The sequence below is a fragment of the Thamnophis sirtalis genome, unplaced genomic scaffold, assembly GCF_051295495.1.
Source record: "Thamnophis sirtalis isolate CommonGarterSnake01/CBP01778 unplaced genomic scaffold, rThaSir2_p1.2 scaffold_7, whole genome shotgun sequence".
Lineage (NCBI taxonomy): Eukaryota > Metazoa > Chordata > Lepidosauria > Squamata > Natricidae > Thamnophis > Thamnophis sirtalis.
The window spans coordinates 19,641,793-19,661,437 of NW_028261387.1; the positions used below are offsets into that span (position 1 = coordinate 19,641,793).

General features: G+C 34.3%; 1 protein-coding gene across 1 annotated transcript in view; it reads left to right on the top strand.

Moving 5' to 3' along the window:
- Window positions 1-15,148, top strand: part of USP33 (ubiquitin specific peptidase 33) — a 32,563-nt gene extending 17,415 nt beyond the window's left edge. The window contains exons 11-23 of the mRNA XM_014069396.2: window positions 1,569-1,681; window positions 2,080-2,252; window positions 2,352-2,446; window positions 2,823-2,856; window positions 5,156-5,201; window positions 7,527-7,707; window positions 7,861-7,987; window positions 8,693-8,859; window positions 9,432-9,513; window positions 11,054-11,162; window positions 12,976-13,078; window positions 13,496-13,564; window positions 14,388-15,148. Of these exons, the coding sequence (XP_013924871.1) occupies window positions 1,569-1,681; window positions 2,080-2,252; window positions 2,352-2,446; window positions 2,823-2,856; window positions 5,156-5,201; window positions 7,527-7,707; window positions 7,861-7,987; window positions 8,693-8,859; window positions 9,432-9,513; window positions 11,054-11,162; window positions 12,976-13,078; window positions 13,496-13,564; window positions 14,388-14,545 (1,457 nt within the window). The 3' untranslated portion in view covers window positions 14,546-15,148. The remainder of the gene's footprint in view (window positions 1-1,568; window positions 1,682-2,079; window positions 2,253-2,351; window positions 2,447-2,822; window positions 2,857-5,155; window positions 5,202-7,526; window positions 7,708-7,860; window positions 7,988-8,692; window positions 8,860-9,431; window positions 9,514-11,053; window positions 11,163-12,975; window positions 13,079-13,495; window positions 13,565-14,387) is intronic.
- Window positions 15,149-19,645: the final 4,497 nt, after the last annotated feature.

The window sequence follows — 19,645 nt, forward strand, 5'->3', positions numbered from 1 at the left end:
GGGAATTGAACTCCACATACCTTAAAGATGCCAAAATTAAGAGACTTTGGTCTGTAGTCTACAGCTAGTCAGGGAAATCACCCCTCACTCAAGGGAAGTTGTTCACTGTTGTATTAAGAGACTTTGTTTAATTGCTAGCCCTTTTTCCAATCCACATAAAAGTAAGACAGAAATATAACTGAAGCCAAGCAATTTTTATCTAGGGATTAAGCATTAGAATTGTAACTTCTGTTTGTTGCTTGCCTTTTGGGAGTTGCATCATTTTGCTAGGTTTGTCAAAGCACTATTTAAATACAGTGCTATTTTCCAATATCACAGTCTTTCATTTTCCAGGGTTTTCAAACTTCTAGTAAGACTCATTTTAAAAAAAATCTCTTCTGATTTATTGCATTGAATTGAGTTGAAATAATTTTGCACATTTGTAAATTTATCTTCTGTTCCAAAGCTAACATTTAAGTGAGATTATCTGCTAGTATTCCAAGATGAAGTATATTCTCTTCAAAGTCAAGTTAAACTCCTGGTGCTTACATATACAACTTCTATGTATATTTTTTGGTTACAACAAAGAAATAATTTGCCATTGCTTTCTTTTGATTTTGTTTTAAATATGTCCAAATATTAGTGGGCCTTTCTTAGCTTTTTCAACATCAAGTAAGGTAGATTAGTGCCATCAAACGCTTACTTTTGCAGGATGTATACTAAGGTAGCCTTGCAAATATTTTGTGCTACTTTAGCTGCTAATCAATTGAGTAGTTGCTGTTTGTTTCTCCAAATCCAGCTGCCTTACACTGACATTACTTTTGAGAGTCTGTCTCACTCTATCCCTCCATGTCCATTAGACCAGGCTGGTCAAACTGGTGGCCCACAGGCCACAAATGACCCGCATGGGCCATGCCCACAACAATACATCATGATATGGCCCACAGGTATGACAACCCTGCATTAGACTATACTTACAGCTTCTCAAAGAATTGCAAATGAAATCATCTTTTTGATACATGCATGAGGTAGAATGATATAATTATTGCTGTATAAAACTCAGATACTGAACTGGCTGGAATAATTCAGAATGCAGATGAAAATTGCTTATAAACAGTCTACAATCCTATGATTATTACCATCTTTGGTGCAGAATTGTGATTGAGGCCAGTTTGCCCTGAAGCTGAAGACATTTTTATTAATTTATTCACTGGATTTATGTATGCTACCCATCTCATCCAGAGGCAAATTTGGACACTTACAAACATTAAAACTAAGACAGTTATAATAATCATAATTATGCTAAAAAAAATCATTAAAAGAGGGGGGATGAAGCACAAAGAGGTATCACCTCTGGGGATATGAGGTTCCAAAGGGCAGCGGCCATGGCAGAGAGATCTTTTCTCCTGGACCCCTCCCACTGGAATTCTCTGACTGATTGAGCCCACAACATGTTCTCTCTGCTGGCACGGATGGGTGGATTGATCCTATTGGGGTGAGATTGTATAATTACATGGACATGAATTATAATGAATGAATAAACAATGTTAGCTGCCTGTTTTTTTTTTTTTTTTTTTTTGCTCTTTTAGTTCCAACAGCGCCTTCCTCTAAAAAGAAGAAAAACAAAAAATACCGAAGTGTTATATCAGACATATTTGATGGTTCTATTTTAAGTTCTGTACAATGTCTCACATGTGATCGGGTATGTTTTATAGTGCTTATGCAACAATTCTCACTTTTTGTGTGGATTTAAAAAAAAAAAGTAATATATATAAATAATTCTTGGATTATCCAAGCTAGATTTTCCAAACATGTCTGACTAGTCCTTCTCCTGTTCATAGTTCTTTAAATTTTTATACTCTGAACTATTTATATTTTTATATTTATCAATATATTTATATTTATTCATACTTTACAGTAAACCTGTAACTTATGCATACTTTATAGTGACCTTAAATATATGTTACTTCCCATCAAGTGGTATAATTGCAGATAAGCAGTGTTATGTTTTGTTTTATGAGAAGTTTAAAAGAAGCAAATACAATTATAGAATTTGATTAAGTACATTGACAAATAAGTGTTTATGCTTATTTTTCATAGGTTTCAGTTACACTGGAAACTTTCCAGGATTTGTCTTTACCCATTCCAGGTAAAGAAGATCTTGCTAAACTGCATTCTGCAAATCATCAGACTTCTCTTGTCAAGGCAGGATCTTGTGGTGAAGCATATGCTCCTCAAGGTTGGATTGCGTTTTTTGTGGAATATTTCAAAAGGTTAGTTTTTTTGTTTCTGCTACTTCAGTAATTCTTCTGCACTGATGTTTCTGCTATAACAGCAGAACAATTGCTGTTTTTCTATCGATGATATTTCAGGTTTGTTGTCTCATGTGTCCCTAGCTGGTTTTGGGGTCCAACAGTAACCTTACAAGATTGTCTTGCTGCCTTTTTTGCTAGAGATGAATTGAAAGGTAAGAGATTTATATTTTATCAAATATCAAATTCTAATTTACCAACTATGTGTGATTTAGTGTATTGAATCAGGTTTCAGAACAGAACAGAAAGCATATTAGAGTTTCCTCTGCATTATTGTTGAAATTGAATTGAAAAATATTTTCAAGGACAAACATTCAGAAAACATAGTTGCAAAAGATTAACTTTTGAACCATATTATGGATTTTTAATTAAGAACAATTTCCCAATTCACAAGGATAAGTAATTTATAAAATTCTAGGATCTATTTACTATATTGCAAAATCAAACATGTTTAGTGTGAGTTAAAGGGGTAAAAGATAATTTTCTATATTTTTAGAATAATGTTTGTTCTTTTTTTTACAATGTCTGCAGGTGACAATATGTACAGTTGTGAAAAATGTAAAAAGTAAGTGACCTACATTTAAACTCTTTATATATATGTATAATTTCTATACTTTTCTACCCTTTTTCATTAATAAAGCTATTGAAACCAGGAATATGATGTAATGTATGAAATATACACAGACATAGTTCAGTTGGCAAAATAGGCCTTTTGTATGAACCATTATGACTTAATATTTGTTTAAAAATCATTTTAAGTATTGATTGTCTTTTTAAGCTTTCTTGAAAAACTGCCCAAACACCCTTAAAACCTAATAAAAGATGCTTGGGATTAATTTGCCTCTAGCAAACAGGAATAGTTTCATGCCAAATGCCAGAGCCTAATCTGAGCTATGAATGTAACCATCTAGACAAAACATAGGCATTATTTTTAGACTTGCCACTTGTTTGAACGTTAGCAGTTACTGTTTTATTTTATATTTTACCACTCGTATGCTACCTCAACTTGATATGACTTTTAACTACTAAGATTATTTTCTATTAAGCAAAAACTAAGAAGGAAAAGTATAAAAGGGCAGGATCACCAGTAAATACAAAATATGCAACAGTGAAGAATAAATAAACATTTTCTCAGCCAATCTTCACTAGGGAGCCGATTGTTGTATCCTTCCCCAAGACTTGTCAGAAGAGCTAGGTTTTGACAACTTTACAAAAGCCCAATAGGGTGCAGCTATGCAAAACATAGGGGGAATGCTGTTCTGCAGGACAACCAGATACTGAGGTGCGTTTCTTAGGCCTTCAAGAAGACACTGGTTTACAACTGGAACTTATCAACTTAGTCAGATCTAACTGATCAAATGGAAACAAAAGGAGAAAGACTAGACTAAACTATGAAGAGCTATACACATAACCTACAACACCAAGCCTACCAGAGCTATGTGAACGAAATAAGAAGTGCCCATAGTTGCATGGCTACATTCTAGACCAGTTGTAACTTCTGAGTGGTCTACAAAGATAGCCTCATGAGTGATTGTGAAGACCTCTTAATCAAGGTAGGGACACAATTGGCACACAAGAAAGCTTTATGCAAAGGTGCTCCTGACTTCAGCTGCCATCTGCTGAATGAATAAGAACTGCATACCAGTTCTGTCTGGACCATTGTAGAGCAGTATAGAAATAACTTTAAAAAATGGATACAAGAGCAGTTATTTAAAATCCAGGTAGCTTCTCAAAGAAGGAAACAGTAAGAAAGAAAGTTAGGATTGCCTTGTCTGATTCTTTAAGGTGTAAGAGGAGAAGGTTAGAGAAACTGTGTCAGGTTATTATACCCTGTCACAATAGAGGTCCAGTAGTGCTTGAGAAGTCTTCTTCTTGGCCTGGGCAACCTTGAAAAGATACCAAATGACAAGTGAGGTACTGCATACTTACTTGTTCTTAATAAATCAGAATGCAGTAAAATCTTAACAAGTACACTAAAAAAACACTTTAGATTCCGGGTTAACACTTTTAATTCAGAATTACAGCCATATATTCTCCATTAGAACCAGTTTGGTCTGAGAGGCAGTTTGACCTGCTGCAGGGATGTCAAACTCATGCTCCTTGGGACATATGGATCATGTGTTGGCCCTGCCCCTGCCCGATTTAGTGAAGGGGGGGGGAGAAAGTCCCAATACATCATGTGATGACACGAGTTTGACACCCCTGATCTAGTGGTTTAGAAACTAGGGTAGAAAGCAGGAGACTGAATTCAAGTTCCATTTGTGGCCATGAAAGCCAGCTGGGTGACCTTGGGACAGTAACTCTCTCTCAGCCCAACCCATCTAATAGGGTTGTTGTGGACAAAACAGGATGAGGAATATGTTTGCTGCTTTCAGCTATTGTAAAGGCAGAAAATAAATAAATAGTTGGAAAGAAAAGGCATTTCATTGTCATTATAATAATATAGATTATAGTTTCTTTCAAAGTCAGCCAGATGTTTAGATTGTATTTGGTATTTTGTCCACCTATCAAACCAAGGACCTAGTATAGGCCAATGTTATTTAATAATATTAAAGATATTGTTGCAGGGTGTAAGCTGTTGCAATAGCTGCCTTTTGCAATTGACTGATGGTGTCAAAGTGATAATCTTGATGTTTTGGAATTGCACCCAATTTGTTGTTGTTGTTGTTGTTGTTGTTGTTGAGTTTAGTACTTTACCAAGATATATGTTAGATGTTATCATGTTTGATTTATATATTGTGTGAAAACTGGGAGAAATTGTAAGTTTCTAATTCCATTCCATTTCTAAAATAGTACAGCTAGAATTTTTGTAACATTGTGGTCAATAATTTTTACAATGTATTTACATGTGAACTTTACTTCAGGTTAAGAAATGGCGTAAAATTCTGCAAAGTTCAACACTTCCCTGAGGTAATGTGCTTTTCTTTTCTTTTCTTTGCTGGATAAAAATGTCCTGTCCTCCCCCCAACACTTTTATAATAAATCAGTGTGAACAGAAGAACAAATTACTTCATGTAATGATTTGTATTTAGTTCTATTTCTTCATTTTTCAGGATGAATCTTTTAACAGTTTAACAGATAACAGTCAAACAAATCAATTTCTTCTGTATGTTGTTATGGTCCCTAGCCTGAATTACATTTTATGTAGCTCCTTCAACCAAGAGTTAGCAAGATTCATGAAAGAGTGGTAATATAAGAATTCTAGCAAGAATAGTATTTTCCATTGATAGCTCAAATCATAGCTATGGCTAAGATTTTCTAGGTCTTTTTCTCATAACCTTATGAGAATGTGATTCCTTGATAATGGGGAAGAGTTCAGCTGATTTTTTACAAGTCACTTGAAGCCCTATCGGTCTTGAGAACTGATACATTCTACACAACAGTTTTAGATAGGACTAGTATATTTTAAGTTGTTCACTTACCATGTTTAAATTTAATGTAATTCATTTGGATATTGGAGCTTGACTTTCATTGAAAAGTGCTGCATTTGAGGTGACTGAGAATAATCCTGAAACTCTAATTGTTTTTAACGTCTATCATCATATATTAAACAGCCATAGAAATAGGTATATTTTTGTGCTTATCTGAAAGTAGAATTGTTGCTTCTGATATAATTATCAATGTACTTAAGAGACGCTCAATGTTGAGAATTAAAGTCTAGTCTAATTTGCTTCCTGGTCATTGCATTCATGTAATTTTCTTGGAAGTGTGGTTTTCCATTGCCAGGTTGTCCTCAACCAAATACTAATTAGGGCTGACCCTGCTTAGCTTCTAAGATCAGCAAAGGTCAGCTGAATATTTCCAGGCTCTGGAGAATTACCTAAATAAAATAATTCAAGATAAAATATTACCGATACTATGGATTACAAATAATTATATTAGGATCATTTGGTGTGAAGTAACCATCCTCTGCTACCAAATGTGAAGTTCCCGTGGGTCGACCATGAGGCCAATGTTGAGAAAAGACAGGACACGAACTTTCTCGAGATGGAGCGACCCAGATGAGAGTCTGAGAGCCCCTTTTATTGAGATAGGACAAAGGCAGGAGGAGCAATAGCATGTGCTTAAAAACAGCCTGTAAAAGTACAATTTCTAATCTACTGCTTCAGGAAAGTTCTTTCTATATATGGTCAAATCCTGGACGTCAATGGTATGGCACATCTCAGAATGTTATGTTATTCACTATCAGGATGTTATGGCTTTCTAGGAGTTTGTTTTCTCCTGTGTGATTCAGCGTGACTCTGCAGGCCCTAGTATGAACTAGGCCATGGAGGACACACACCTGCACATGGAACTATATTACAACAATTTGGGAGATACTTTTTGGATGGATTCCACAATTTGAAAGTTTTCTGGACGATTAGAATTGTTTTGGTTTTTTTTTAAACATGTCTTTTCCTAAGGAAATATAACAATATTGTTCTGTAAATGATATATTTGAAGTTTCCATATGCATACACATTAACAACATGTTAGTGTAGTTTCCCTTTAGCAATTTTTGTGTAGAACAGTGCCAAGCATAATAATAGTTGTTGTTGCCATGTTGTTCGCAACATTTTTTAGGTCACAATCTGCATTAGTGATGGATAACATGTCAGAGACCCCAACCAAATCAATATTCTTCAAAAGAAATACTAGTAAAGAATATCTGCCAAGGAGCTTGAGGCACAAATATACATGATTTCTAGTTGTATCATATAATAGCTATGGTGTAATTGTGATGTCATAAAGCACTTTCAAATGGAGCAGTAAAAACAACCCCACAACTAAATACAGTAGAACCTCTGGTCACAACCATAATTTGTTCCATAACTTTGGTCACAAACCAATTTGGTTGTGACCGAAACCTAATTTTGGAAATTTGGTGCTTACAAAAATAAATTGGTGTGGAAGGGGAAATTGGTCACGAAAAAAATAATGAATTGTTTGGTCAGAACTCAATTTGGTCGAGGTCAGAACCATTCATGATCAGAGGTTCTACTGCACTGGGAGCAAAGGAGCAAAATTGGAGGTTGCAGAAAGAACTTAAGACATTCTCTGTTTCATTACTCCCTTTCCTAAAGAAACCACAGTGTGCTATAGAATAAGGAGTTTAAATAAAGATTTCTATGGTAATTTCATTTTCTATGAGGAAATAAAAAGTCATTGGCTGTTTAATAAGAAATCTGTTGCTTAAATATTAAAATAAAAGGTAAACATCCATTTTCAAATAATTCTGTTGATTGTTTTTCACAGATTTTATGTATTCATCTCAAAAGATTCAGACATGATCTTATGTTTTCCACAAAAATTGGAACTCATGTATCCTTTCCTTTGGAAGGACTTGATCTTCAACCTTTTCTTGCTAAAGACAGTCCTGCTCAAATAGCAGTTTATGACCTTTTGTCTGTCATTTGCCACCATGGAACTGCAATCAGTGAGTATATATAATCTGTTTTCATAGGCTATATGTATGGTATGTTACATCATTATGCAGCTGATGTAAAAATGTTATTACATTAATCTGTACCAATCTACTTTTCCTGCAATTTTAAAACAAAAAAAATCTTAATTTTGTTCTTTAATTTAGATGGGCATTATATAGCTTATTGTCGAAATAATTTAAATAATCGATGGTATGAGTTTGATGATCAAAGTGTCACAGAAGTAACAGAATCAACTATCCAAAATGCAGAAGCTTATGTTCTCTTCTACAGGTGAGAAAGCAAGTTTGAAGTTGCAAAACAATGGTGAGATGCAGAGGTTGTCACTGTCAGCTAAAGTATTGTTTGAGTTGAGTTTTGCTTAGTCAACGCTGTCACAGGAAGAAAAAGAAGGAGACAATACTGCCAATCTTCCTTCTGGTCTTACAACTTGTAAAATTCTACTCTGTGTAGTTGATGACAGAATTAAAGATAGAGGGAATCTACAAAAACATTCCCCTCCTTTCTTTTGCTTTTTTTTTAAAAAAAATGATACAAGTCTGTTAATCATAACAGTTGAAAAAAAAAACAGGATAGTCATTCCCAATTGTTAGAGGCTTTATTAGCTTTAATTGTAACTCAATATGGCTTTTTTCAAAGTGCTTCTTTGCAGGAATTAATATGTTTTTCTCTGATTCTAAAGAGTAGTTCTGAGTTCAGTTTATCATGAACTCAAATATTTTGAAGATATCAAGTTTTGAAGTAATCTTGCTTTTTAAATTGAAAATTAACGCATAGTATGCCATATTGAGTTTAGCTATCTTAAAGTTAATATTTTTAGTTATGTAGAGTAATAGATCTAAAAAAAAATCTTCGTTTATTTCAACAAAAGTCTGGATGAGGTCTTTTCCCCCATCAACATGTAGAGATTACCTGTTAACACTACTCATTTCAAAGCAGCATACATTAACTAATGTTAATATTGCTTCTTTTCAAAAGAAAAAGTAACGAAGAAGCTAAAAAAAAGAGAGAGAGAGTGTCAAGCCTTAATGTTATGGAACCAAGCCTCCTTCAATTTTATATTTCACGTTTATGGCTGAATAAATTCAGAACTTTTGCTGAACCTGGACCTATTTCAAATAATGATTTTCTCTGCATACATGGAGGTGAGACTGCAATCATATAAAATTATTCTCCTATGAACATAACATTTCATCTTATACCTGGAACAATACATCCTATTGTTTCTGTAACTTGAGTTTTTGACCATTTTTGCCATCCTATGTATTTTTGTCCTTACATCTTTTAATTGGAATTTGTATTCAGTTAAATGAGAATTTCACTGTGTACTCAGTTAATTTGTTTTTTGATTATCCAGATCACAGCCTGAATTTTTCTGACGTAGAATCCATTTCTTCAAATGTAAAGCTAACTGGTTCACTGTTAGAATTACAAACACAAACTTTGGATAACTTATTATTTGAAAGTAAAAAATATGTAGGGCCTTAATTACTATTCATGACTTGTTGGGCTACAGTTTAGTTCTTTAGAAAGATCAAATTAGATTGTACCTATCTTTGGGGTAGAAACTCAGAAGCTTTAATATAAAAGTAGGAAGTTGTTTCTTTCATAAATGTTTTATGCTTTTACTGCTGCTGAAAAACTGCTTTACTTCAATGTTTCTACTCATTTATCTAAATCATATTTAATTTTTTTAAACTTTTAAATATTTCTATAGGAGTTCCTCCACACAAAGCTTCTTTTATAGAAGATCTGGTTGTAATACTTCCTCAGAACATATGGGATAATTTGTACAGCAGGTAAATTTTAATTGTGAAACAATTACATTTGATGCCTGATTTTATTATGCCAAGGAAATAATAACATTATCAAAAAGAAGGTAATTGGAAAATCTGCAAATAGTGTAGTACAGAACATTTTACTTAATCCTGTGGTGGGCTAGCACTTTCTAAGCCTCTTTAATCTAGCAAAACATCTATAAATGGAAGGCAGAAATACTGTTTTCATTTATTCTCTTGCATGCATGCACCTCTACTACCCATCTGATAAGGTGTGAACTGGCATGAGACAAGGATGATTCAGGATTAGGGAAAGAGAAAACCAATTAATTTCACATTAATTTCACAAATGCATCTACTGGCTTAAACAGCAGTCTCTAAATAGAATTATGTGAGTAGATATTATGGTTGCATTAGTGCTGCTGTTTTCAATAGAACATTTCTGTCCCCAGTATGATTTACTCCACTGTAGTTTAATTCAAGATCTGATCTGTCTTTGCATGGCTACGTTTTCTTTAAAGTGCATCACTTAATTACATTTGGAGAATTTCTTTTAAAAATCAGAAATAGCAGAAACTTTTAGTACATTAGAGGGAAAACTTGATGTCTGCCTTAATATAGTACTTCTCCATAATCAGTTCTTTATAGACACTAATTCAAACATACATACTCTTGCAATCTTTTAAAAGTACTATAGTGTCCTCCAAAATGGGCTATAATATGATATTTTTGTGTAGATAAAGCAGGCATTACAAAGTAGGGACTTAATATGATACTTATTTTAAAGAATTAAATATTTTTTTCCTGCTGACAGACTTTCAAACAAATGTGGTTATAATTAAGCAAATACTGTCATGCATTTTCCCAAGAATAAACCCTACTAAACAAATGCAATTCTGAGTTAAATATGTTGAGGATTGGTGTAAATCCTATATATAAATGTCAATGTGCACAGAGGGAAAGGTGATAAACTGTTTTCTGAAGAGGATAAAAGTTGTATATTGTGAAAGTAACAGTTCTAAATTGAATTTTTTTAATACTACAATATGATTGTCTTGGATTTTCTGAATTCTTTAAAAAGTTTACAGATTTACCATGGCAGAAAAATAGTATGTCAGCAAATATTTTACATTGCAATTATTTCTTTCATTTCAGTGAGTAGGACAAAAATTACTATAAAATCATGTATTATATTTCAAACTTTTTTTAGTCAAAATATGTAACAAATAACAAATCAAAGATTCTATTATATCAAGCAACAAATAAACAGTACAATGAAAAATATATTAGAAAGCAGAATAAAAACAATACTGTTTTATATACGATCTGGAAAAAGTAAACAGTAGAACCACTCTTATTTCTAAAATGTAAAAAAAAATGACGTTCACGTTTTGATATATCACTACTAGTTTGGGAATAATAGATATACCATGCTCAACTAATTCAGATATGTGTGGCTTATTTCTATTAAAAGTTTTAAAAAATGTGAACAAAAAAAGTTGCTTTATAAATATAGTGTTCGATTCTATAAAATCTAATACATGGAGATTTATTATCACAGATATGGTGGAGGACCAGCAGTTAATCATCTGTATGTATGTTATACCTGTCAAATGGAAACAGAGAAAATAGAAAAAAGACGGAAGACAGAACTGGAAATGTTTATTCGTGTAAATATGTTTTTTTAAATTTTATTAAATTATGTATTTGTTTGAGTTAGAAATATTTAAAATCAATAACTTTCATCTTGAGACATTGTGAGCTACATATAGAACACTTGTATTAATTTCACACATTTTCTTTGTCCCGAAAGAGGTATAGAGAGCTTCTTCAAAACAATGTGGTGATATGTGGGCTTTAAAAGGGAAAATAAAATATACTACCTCAGTTCTTCTACTAGTAGGACCCATCAAAGGACAAAGTTCCATTGCAAATAGAAAAAAGTGCACAACCAATCTAAGCTTAATATTTGAAATTATTCAAAATAATTCATAATTATTTTTGCCAAAAGAAATGTAAAGTTTCATATTTTCTTAGCATCCATTTTGGCATGTCATAATAGAGAATTTAAGAACTGAGAAAAAAAATCAGAAAATTTGATTTACAATCTGAAAAACAACTTCTGACTGAAAAGGAAATGATTATTATAGGATGAAGCATTACACAGGATGTATAAAAAGCCACAATATGAAATTTTCAGGAGCTGGGGATTTTTAAAAAATGTATATATAATATCCATTTGTTTTCAATGATATGCTTTCTAAGCATAATGAATATTATTAGCGCTTATACAGATAGTGTTACTTAAAAGTTTGTGAACTCTTTTGAATGTTCAGTATTTCTCTTTATTCTCTTAATTTTAGGACGTGTGAAAAACAGATTTTATGTCATATTTATGCAGAAATTCAAAAGGATTAATGAACTTTTAAGCAACATTGTATACACTAAGTTTTAATAATAAATAGATAACCTTTGACCATTGAGTCATTATTTCAGAAATTATTTCCTTCTTTAAAATTCAGGAGATATTCAAAGAGGTATCTGCCTTGAAAGTAGCCCATGTAGAATTGCATAGCAGTTGCATAGCCCATGTAGAATTGCATTGCAGTCAAGCATCAGGAGTTGAACACAGGGAATGTACTATGTTACAAAATGTTTTATGATAATTTGTATGTCATAAAATGTTTCTCAAAATTTGCTAATTTCAGTTCCACAGGAGTTTGAGATTTTAGACACATTTTTTAAGTTAGGCCATTTGAATTACTTTGATTAAAGAACTCTTGCTCTATGATGCACTGTTTTGCCCAGTTAAGGATTACACATAGACGTTTAGTAGTATAATTGACAACCAATGATTAGCTGGGTCATCCTTCCAGAAATATCTCCTTAAAAGGTTCCTCAATGCCTTCACCAGTGACAGAACTAATGTACTGCCTTCACTGGAAAAGTTGAGTTACTTTCAGAAATGTTATCTGCCTAAAAAATAGCCTGTGTTGAACAGCTAAACATCAACACAGGAAATGTTTTATGACATTTTGTATTTTGCCATATACTGTTGTATGATTGTTATGTCATAAAATATTTTATACAATTTGAAAAAATTCAATTCCATGGATGGCATGGCCGGCTGCTGGATTTGGGGTGCATTCTGTAAGTTAGCCTATTTGAGGTACTTTAGTTCAAAATTTGTCGCTTTATGAGATGCACTGTTTCACTCAGTTGAAGGTTATAGGAATAATGAGGTTTAGAAGTATATGGATACACTAGAAGAGACTATGTATATATGTGTATTTGTTTTATTCATGTCAATAACTTTTCTTTTTTAAAATAATAATAGGAACATTATCCAACACTTTTTAAGCATTTAATTTGTGAATATGCATTTGTAATTTTGGAGAGTTTTGAGGACAGTAACAGTGAATCTAAGGCAGCTATGTTAGGCTTGTCCACATCTGCTTTTAGAATTTTCTTTCTGTCCGTTAGTTGAACAGAGCATTCCAAGAGGAGGAATCTCCATCTATATTCTATTGCATCAGTATGCAATGGTTCAGAGAATGGGAAGCGTTTGTGAAGGGCAAGGACAACGGTGAGTACTTTTGTAATTCAAAGAGTCTGCAAGAACATGCTATATAAATATCACATGGTTTTAATAAGGTAGTAAATAACTGCATTAAAATCACAGGGCAGTGCAATGAATTCTGCACATCACTTAATAAGAGTACATGGCAACTATGCATGTAGATAAATAGTCCTATTGGATCTGCAGTTTGGGAGCCTTGATAAAGGATTTAATGGGTGAATTTCTTTCAATTACAAACAACATTTTCCAAATTTGTATGCAGCTGTTTCAAATTGTACACCACAGATTGAAATGTGTATTTTGCTACATTTTATTATGTGGAGTTTTTAAATAATTTATAAAATATGAGAGAAATTTTCTTTGGGGTTTTGTTTATTTAAATAGTATTATTATCTTACATTGTAACGTATTTTATTTCATTAGATCCACCAGGTCCCATTGACAATACCAAAATTGGTGTCAGTAAATGTGGTTCGCTTGTTCTAAAACAAGGTATGAATACACTGATAATAGTTCTCTGCATGCAAATCTACCAGTGGTCATGTTCATTTATGATTGTTTTGTGTATGATCTGTACATTTTTCCTATGTGATTAACAGTTCCATAAACAAATAAGCCCCTTCTATTCTCAAAAGTATAGAATATAGAGGACACTCCACTTAGCTCAAATTAACATATAGATTCACTATATCCCATTTCACATAATATAGAAATAAGAAGAAATTACACACATTATTCTCTAGCCTTCAACTATAATTAAAATGTCTTTAAATACTGCTGCGTCAACAGGCGTATGTTGTAATCTAGTTGTATTAACTACTGAATAGGAACTACTTGAAACATATATGTGACAAAAATCTTCTATTTAACACTTGTTATTGCTCTTAAAAAGAACTCTGAATTTGTCTCTAAAAGTCTATATGTAGGTCAATGTGACTTGTAGAGAAATGTCTTTGTCATCTCACTATAGTGATTTTCTAAGCATACAATATTTTTTTGTTTAAAAATAATGGACATTTCTACCTTTATGGTACAAAAATTAAACTTTGAAAATCTGTGAACAGGTAGTTTAAAATGTAAGATTTGTGAAAGAAATTATAAATCCCCTTTACTTAATAACTCACAAAGAAAAATAACATCAAACGGTAGATAATAGCTTGACCTTTATCATCTATATCACATCAGTCACAGACCAATTCAGGTAATACTAAACTTTTTAAACCTGAGTTTTTTATATTAAGTTATTTATAAGTGCTTTCCAGATTTAAATGTTTTAAAATGTCAGGTAAAATTTATGGAAATGCATGTTTTTTAGGAGCTGATTCTGGACAGATTTCCGAAGAAACATGGAATTTTCTACTGTCAATCTATGGAGGAGGCCCAGAAATCATACTGCGACCACCTGTTGCTCAAAGTGAATCTGAATCATTACAGACTGAAGATAAAGTAGAATTAGAAACACATAGACTGTAGTCATCAAATCAAGGAATGAATTCTTACAACATAGCTTCCACTTAGTAACATACATTCCCAAGATTTTTCAAGTTGCTATTTTTATCTTTATTTTTTTCTGTGAAATGACAGAATGGTAGGCATTTTATCTATGGAAAGTGAATTGAAACACATATTGGTCAGTGACCATAATCAAGAACTGAACTGAGATTGAAACCTCTAATATACACATTATAAATATTAGAACTTTTCAAAGAGACTTTGGAATTGTGATGTTAGTCTACATCATTGTACATATATAAAAATGTATGCATTATAAATGTAATTGGTCTTTTCACTATAACTATAAATTACCAAGCTGTCTTCATTCAAGTTTTATCAAGACAAGTTGTCATGGTTATTGAACATCATTAGATGGGAAGGTGGCATTAGCAATTAAGAAAATAGAAATAATAAATGTTGTATGAAAACTCAGGAATAGTAATGTTTTCTTTGTGTGTATAAGATATGTAAACAATTCAGATGAATCAGTTTCAGTCAGCAAATATAATCTATGTACTGTTTAAATTCTCTAACGTTTTTGCTGTATATAAATTATCCTCAATAACATATGTAACTGAACAGATCTATAATCTCTAGGATTATTTGATTTTAAGAGCATGAAAGGGGTACATTAATTGCTCATGCAATTTAGGACGTTTATAGTCTTTTTAATTCAATGCATTAATAGTTCTACATGGAGAAAATTTATAGTAATGCAGTGCTCATTGGCATGATATGACAGTGATGGCGAACCTATGGCATGCGTGCCACAGGTGGCATGCAGAGCCATTTGTCAGGGCATGCGAGGCGCTGCCCTGTCAGCTGGCCAGCACGCATGTGTGCCTTGACCAGCTGAGTTCACCTTTTTTGAAAGCCATTTTTCGCCCTCCCCAGGCTCCAGAGGCTTTATAGGAGCCTGGGGAGAGCGAAAAAACCCTCCCCACCCCCATGGAGGCCCTCTGGAGGCTTCATGAGCTTCCCTGAAGCCTCCGGAGTGCAAAAATCGGTCCTACGGGCAAACCGGAAGTTTGCTCAGAGGATCATTTTGACTGCTCCGAAGGCTTCAGGGAAGCCTCCTGAAGGTCCCTGAAGCCTTTGGAGCGCTCAAAACGACCCTCCGAGCAAACCAGAAGTGACTTCCACTTTGCTCGGAGGGTTGTTCTGACTGCTCCAGAGGCTTCAGGGAAGCCTCCTGAAGGTCCCTGAAGCCTCGGGGGGGGGGGGGGCTGTTTCACCCTCCCCAGGCTCCTATAAAGCCTCTGGAGCCTGGGGAGGGCGAAAACATGCAAAAAATGGGGGGGGAGCGCCTGTAGTGCATGCATGCGCACTGGGGGGGGTTCATACATTGCATTATGGGTGCAGCATGCCCGCACATGACCCCCCCCCATGTGCTCCCCCCCACTTATGGCACATGAGCTAAAAAAGGTTCGCCATTGCTGATATATGATGTCAGTTGTTGAATTGAATGCATTCAACAAGATTGCAAAACATTCTAGATTATTCATATTGAAATGTTGAATGTCATCCAAATGAATTTTTCTTCCTGAATATTGCCACGGTATCGACAATATTATGAAATGCTAGTTTAATAAAAGTCATTTTTAAAATTGTATAAAGTGTTTGAACTTCAAATCAAATAACGATATATATTAAAGATTCATCCCACTGAACTTCAGAGAAATAAAAAAATAGAAGACAAGATTCATTTTGACTGGAAAACCCTTTGAAAAGAAAAATCACCCTTGTATAGAAATTGTTCATAAGGTGTAAAATCAGAAAAAGAAAAATTTGCTTTGTTAAATTGATCTTGTGCATGAAAAGGAATGCTTTCATTTACAAATAGTTATAGGAAAAATAGAGTGAATCATATAAAGTTTACCAGATCTAATATTATTTTTCAATTTAAACTATTAACTTGTACTATTAGAAGCTGAGATGCATAGCCGGTAAAAATACTGTAAGGTTAGCTCAGGATCCTTACTGTTACAGCAATACTATTCATCCCTGATAGGAACTAATGTTAAACATTCACATATAAACTTTCAGAAATTACAAAAGGTACGAAAAAATTCTGTCTTTTCATTCTGTCCTGTCTCCATTCCATAGACCATCATGTTTTAAACATAGATAAATACAATCAGTTTGAATGGGAAGATTAAAAATTCTATAGTGTTGTAACGTTGATTTTTTGTGGCAAAACAATTTTTGCTGAATATATCTTGCCATAATTGGTCATAATTCTAAAGTTTCACATGATGCAAATACAATCATTTGTTCTTAAGTACATACAATTTGTAATACTTTGGAGACCTACTTTCATCAGGGCTGTGCTTTGGGTGCAAGCAAACAAATACAGCCTCTGCTTTCAATATCTTAAAAGTAATCACTTTTCCACAATGTAAATCCATTGCTGAGAATGGATATTGGGGATACTCTGCAATGGACTATACCTACAAAGGTGGAGGTGGTATGGTGGACTACAGTGAAGCAGCAGTTTCCCAAGAGGGAGTTCATTCCAAGGAGGGGCAAAACAGAAGACAATATCCCGCAACTGGATAGGAATCAGAGGTAGCTACTCCTAGAATCTCTTAGTTTAGGGTTTTAGGTTTAGGGTAAGAGTAGTAAAGGTTCAGTCTGGCAAGATTCTGTCCTTTTAGTGTGAACAAATAAATGAACTTTGGCTGGATTGTTTTATGTTCTTGGACTGGCCTGATAAATCCTTTATTAAGAAAGGAGGAGGGAAGGAAGGATTTATAATTCTTCCTGCCAGCTTCCCCCAAGGAAACTCAACGGGGAAGCCATCAGGAAGTTGGAATGTGCTCCTATTCCCTTGATTGGAGAAAATCAAGATTTGATGAGGCCATGGCCTTAAAACTCAAGTCCTTCAGCAGGCTCTTCTGTGTTTACTCAACCAGATCAAGATTACAGTAGAATAATTACACAAGTACTTTTTCCAAGCTACTCTAGCAAAATCCCCTATTGGCTCACTACCTCAGAAAGATACAATAATCCATGGTAGTAATGCTACTGAAAGGACCAGAAGAACCAGTTGGTATCTACCTAATCAGTTCCTGAAATGCACTATTCACCAAACAGCAAAGGGTCTTAAAATTGACTGTCTTAAAATTCCTAGCCTAAGCGTATTCTGGAAAACATTTTGGATGTTCTATGTAAAAGGTAGATTTATTAATGTCATATATTTTGCTAATTGGCAATATTAAGAATATCTTCAAAACAACAGTATAAATAATAGTATTTTGCATCTACATTTCAACAAAGATTTTGATGCATACAATATTTCGTCAAAACCTTTTGCTTAAAAAACTAGGAGTCTTATAATAAATAATGGGTTCCACCACAAATCCGCGAAGCCCTTCTGCGCGGAGACATAAGCGCGAAGACTAATTCGCGCCGTTCTAAGCGCTAGGGAAAAACGCGACCCTACCGCGATGACATAATCGCGGAGGGCAAAATCGCGCATTCCCAAGCACTCAGTACCCTAAACCTAACCCTAACGCTAAACCTAACCCTAAAACAAACCCCTAAACCTAATCCTAACGCTTACCTTAATTGAAGTCGGCTTTCTGCCGCGGCGCCGTTTTAAAGCGCCCTTCTGTTGCCGCGCTGTTGTCGTGGCGGTGATGACGCGCGGTGATGACGTCGCGGCTTTAGCGCCGCGATTTTATCGCTGCGCTTTTGACCAGCGTGGTTTTGTCATGCCACGAAATAATGTGGACTCACATATTCAACTAACTTCCTTTCTTCCTTCTCTCCCTTCCTCCAGTCAGAGTTCAGAATAGTAAACAAAATCTTGCAGAAAATATGATTTTGTTGAACAATGCAGCATATATATAAGATACACATGCAAAATTTAATTTCATTCTAGGTATCTTTTTCATAATATGCTATATCAAAGCAATATGTCCTGGTTCCCATAGCAACATCTTCTCTTCCTGCTTTTCAAATAATAGATCAGAAAAAAATTGAAACCCTGGTTACAGTGGCAGTTTTACAAATGATTTCATCTTAGTACTGCCTTCAAAAGCATGTACAGATTTTAAAATGAGACTCTGCCATTTTTAAAATGAGATTTTCAACTACTCTGATTTTTTTTCTGACCTAATCAGAAGTGGTCAGAATCTTTGAAGAACAGAACACTGCTTTCCCAATTTGACAAGTTTCATCTACCTTAGAGACAAATGGAAGATAGAAGCACTCTGTCCCAGTCCTGGTTTCCAAATAATTCCACCCCAAGGGTCCCATGGATGCAAGGGAACAAAAAATTGAGTTTGTGACTTTAAGCATCTTCATAAGCTATCCCAGAAGATACTGTTACATTAATAAGGAAGTGACAATTTGGGCCTGAATCTGCTCAAAGTAGTACCACCATATGAGGATGTTTATTTATTTATTTAATTAGTTTGTATGCCGCTCACTCTCGGAAGACTCAGGGCGGCTTACAGGTAAAAAGGGAGGGTAAGACATACAAAAAACAAAACAACATTAAAAAGTCCACAACATTCACAACTTAGGATGGGGCTGGACAAAATCAACAGCCCCAGGCCTGCCGGAACAGCCAGGTCTTGGTCACTTTGCGGAAGGCCGGAAGGGTAGTAAGGGTCCGGATCTCAATGGGGAGATCGTTCCATGTATCACTAATTTATACAGAAAACTATAACTGATGTCAGATTCAGTTCTGGATGCCCCACATTATATTGCCAGAGCCAAGGAGAAAGAACTAAGATCAGCTAAACTGAATCTAAAGATCCTGGCAATGAAGGAAGTGCACAAAGTAAGTCAGCCAGTTATGCAGTCTGCCTATCAAAAAACTTGTTAGGATGAAATATGGTTGTCATCTGCTTTTCCCCTCAGCCACCAGAACTTGCTACACGCCTGATGTTTTAAACAATCTCCCATACCCAGTTTTATTCTCGTAACAGAATTGCAATACCCCTTCTTGAAAGAATATATAATTGGCCGCTATGAAGTAACTATCCATTATTTATAGAAAAAGGAATCAGTTTGAAGCTTTTATCTATGCAGCAATCAAATCCAATTGAGCAGATCTAGTGCCTTCCT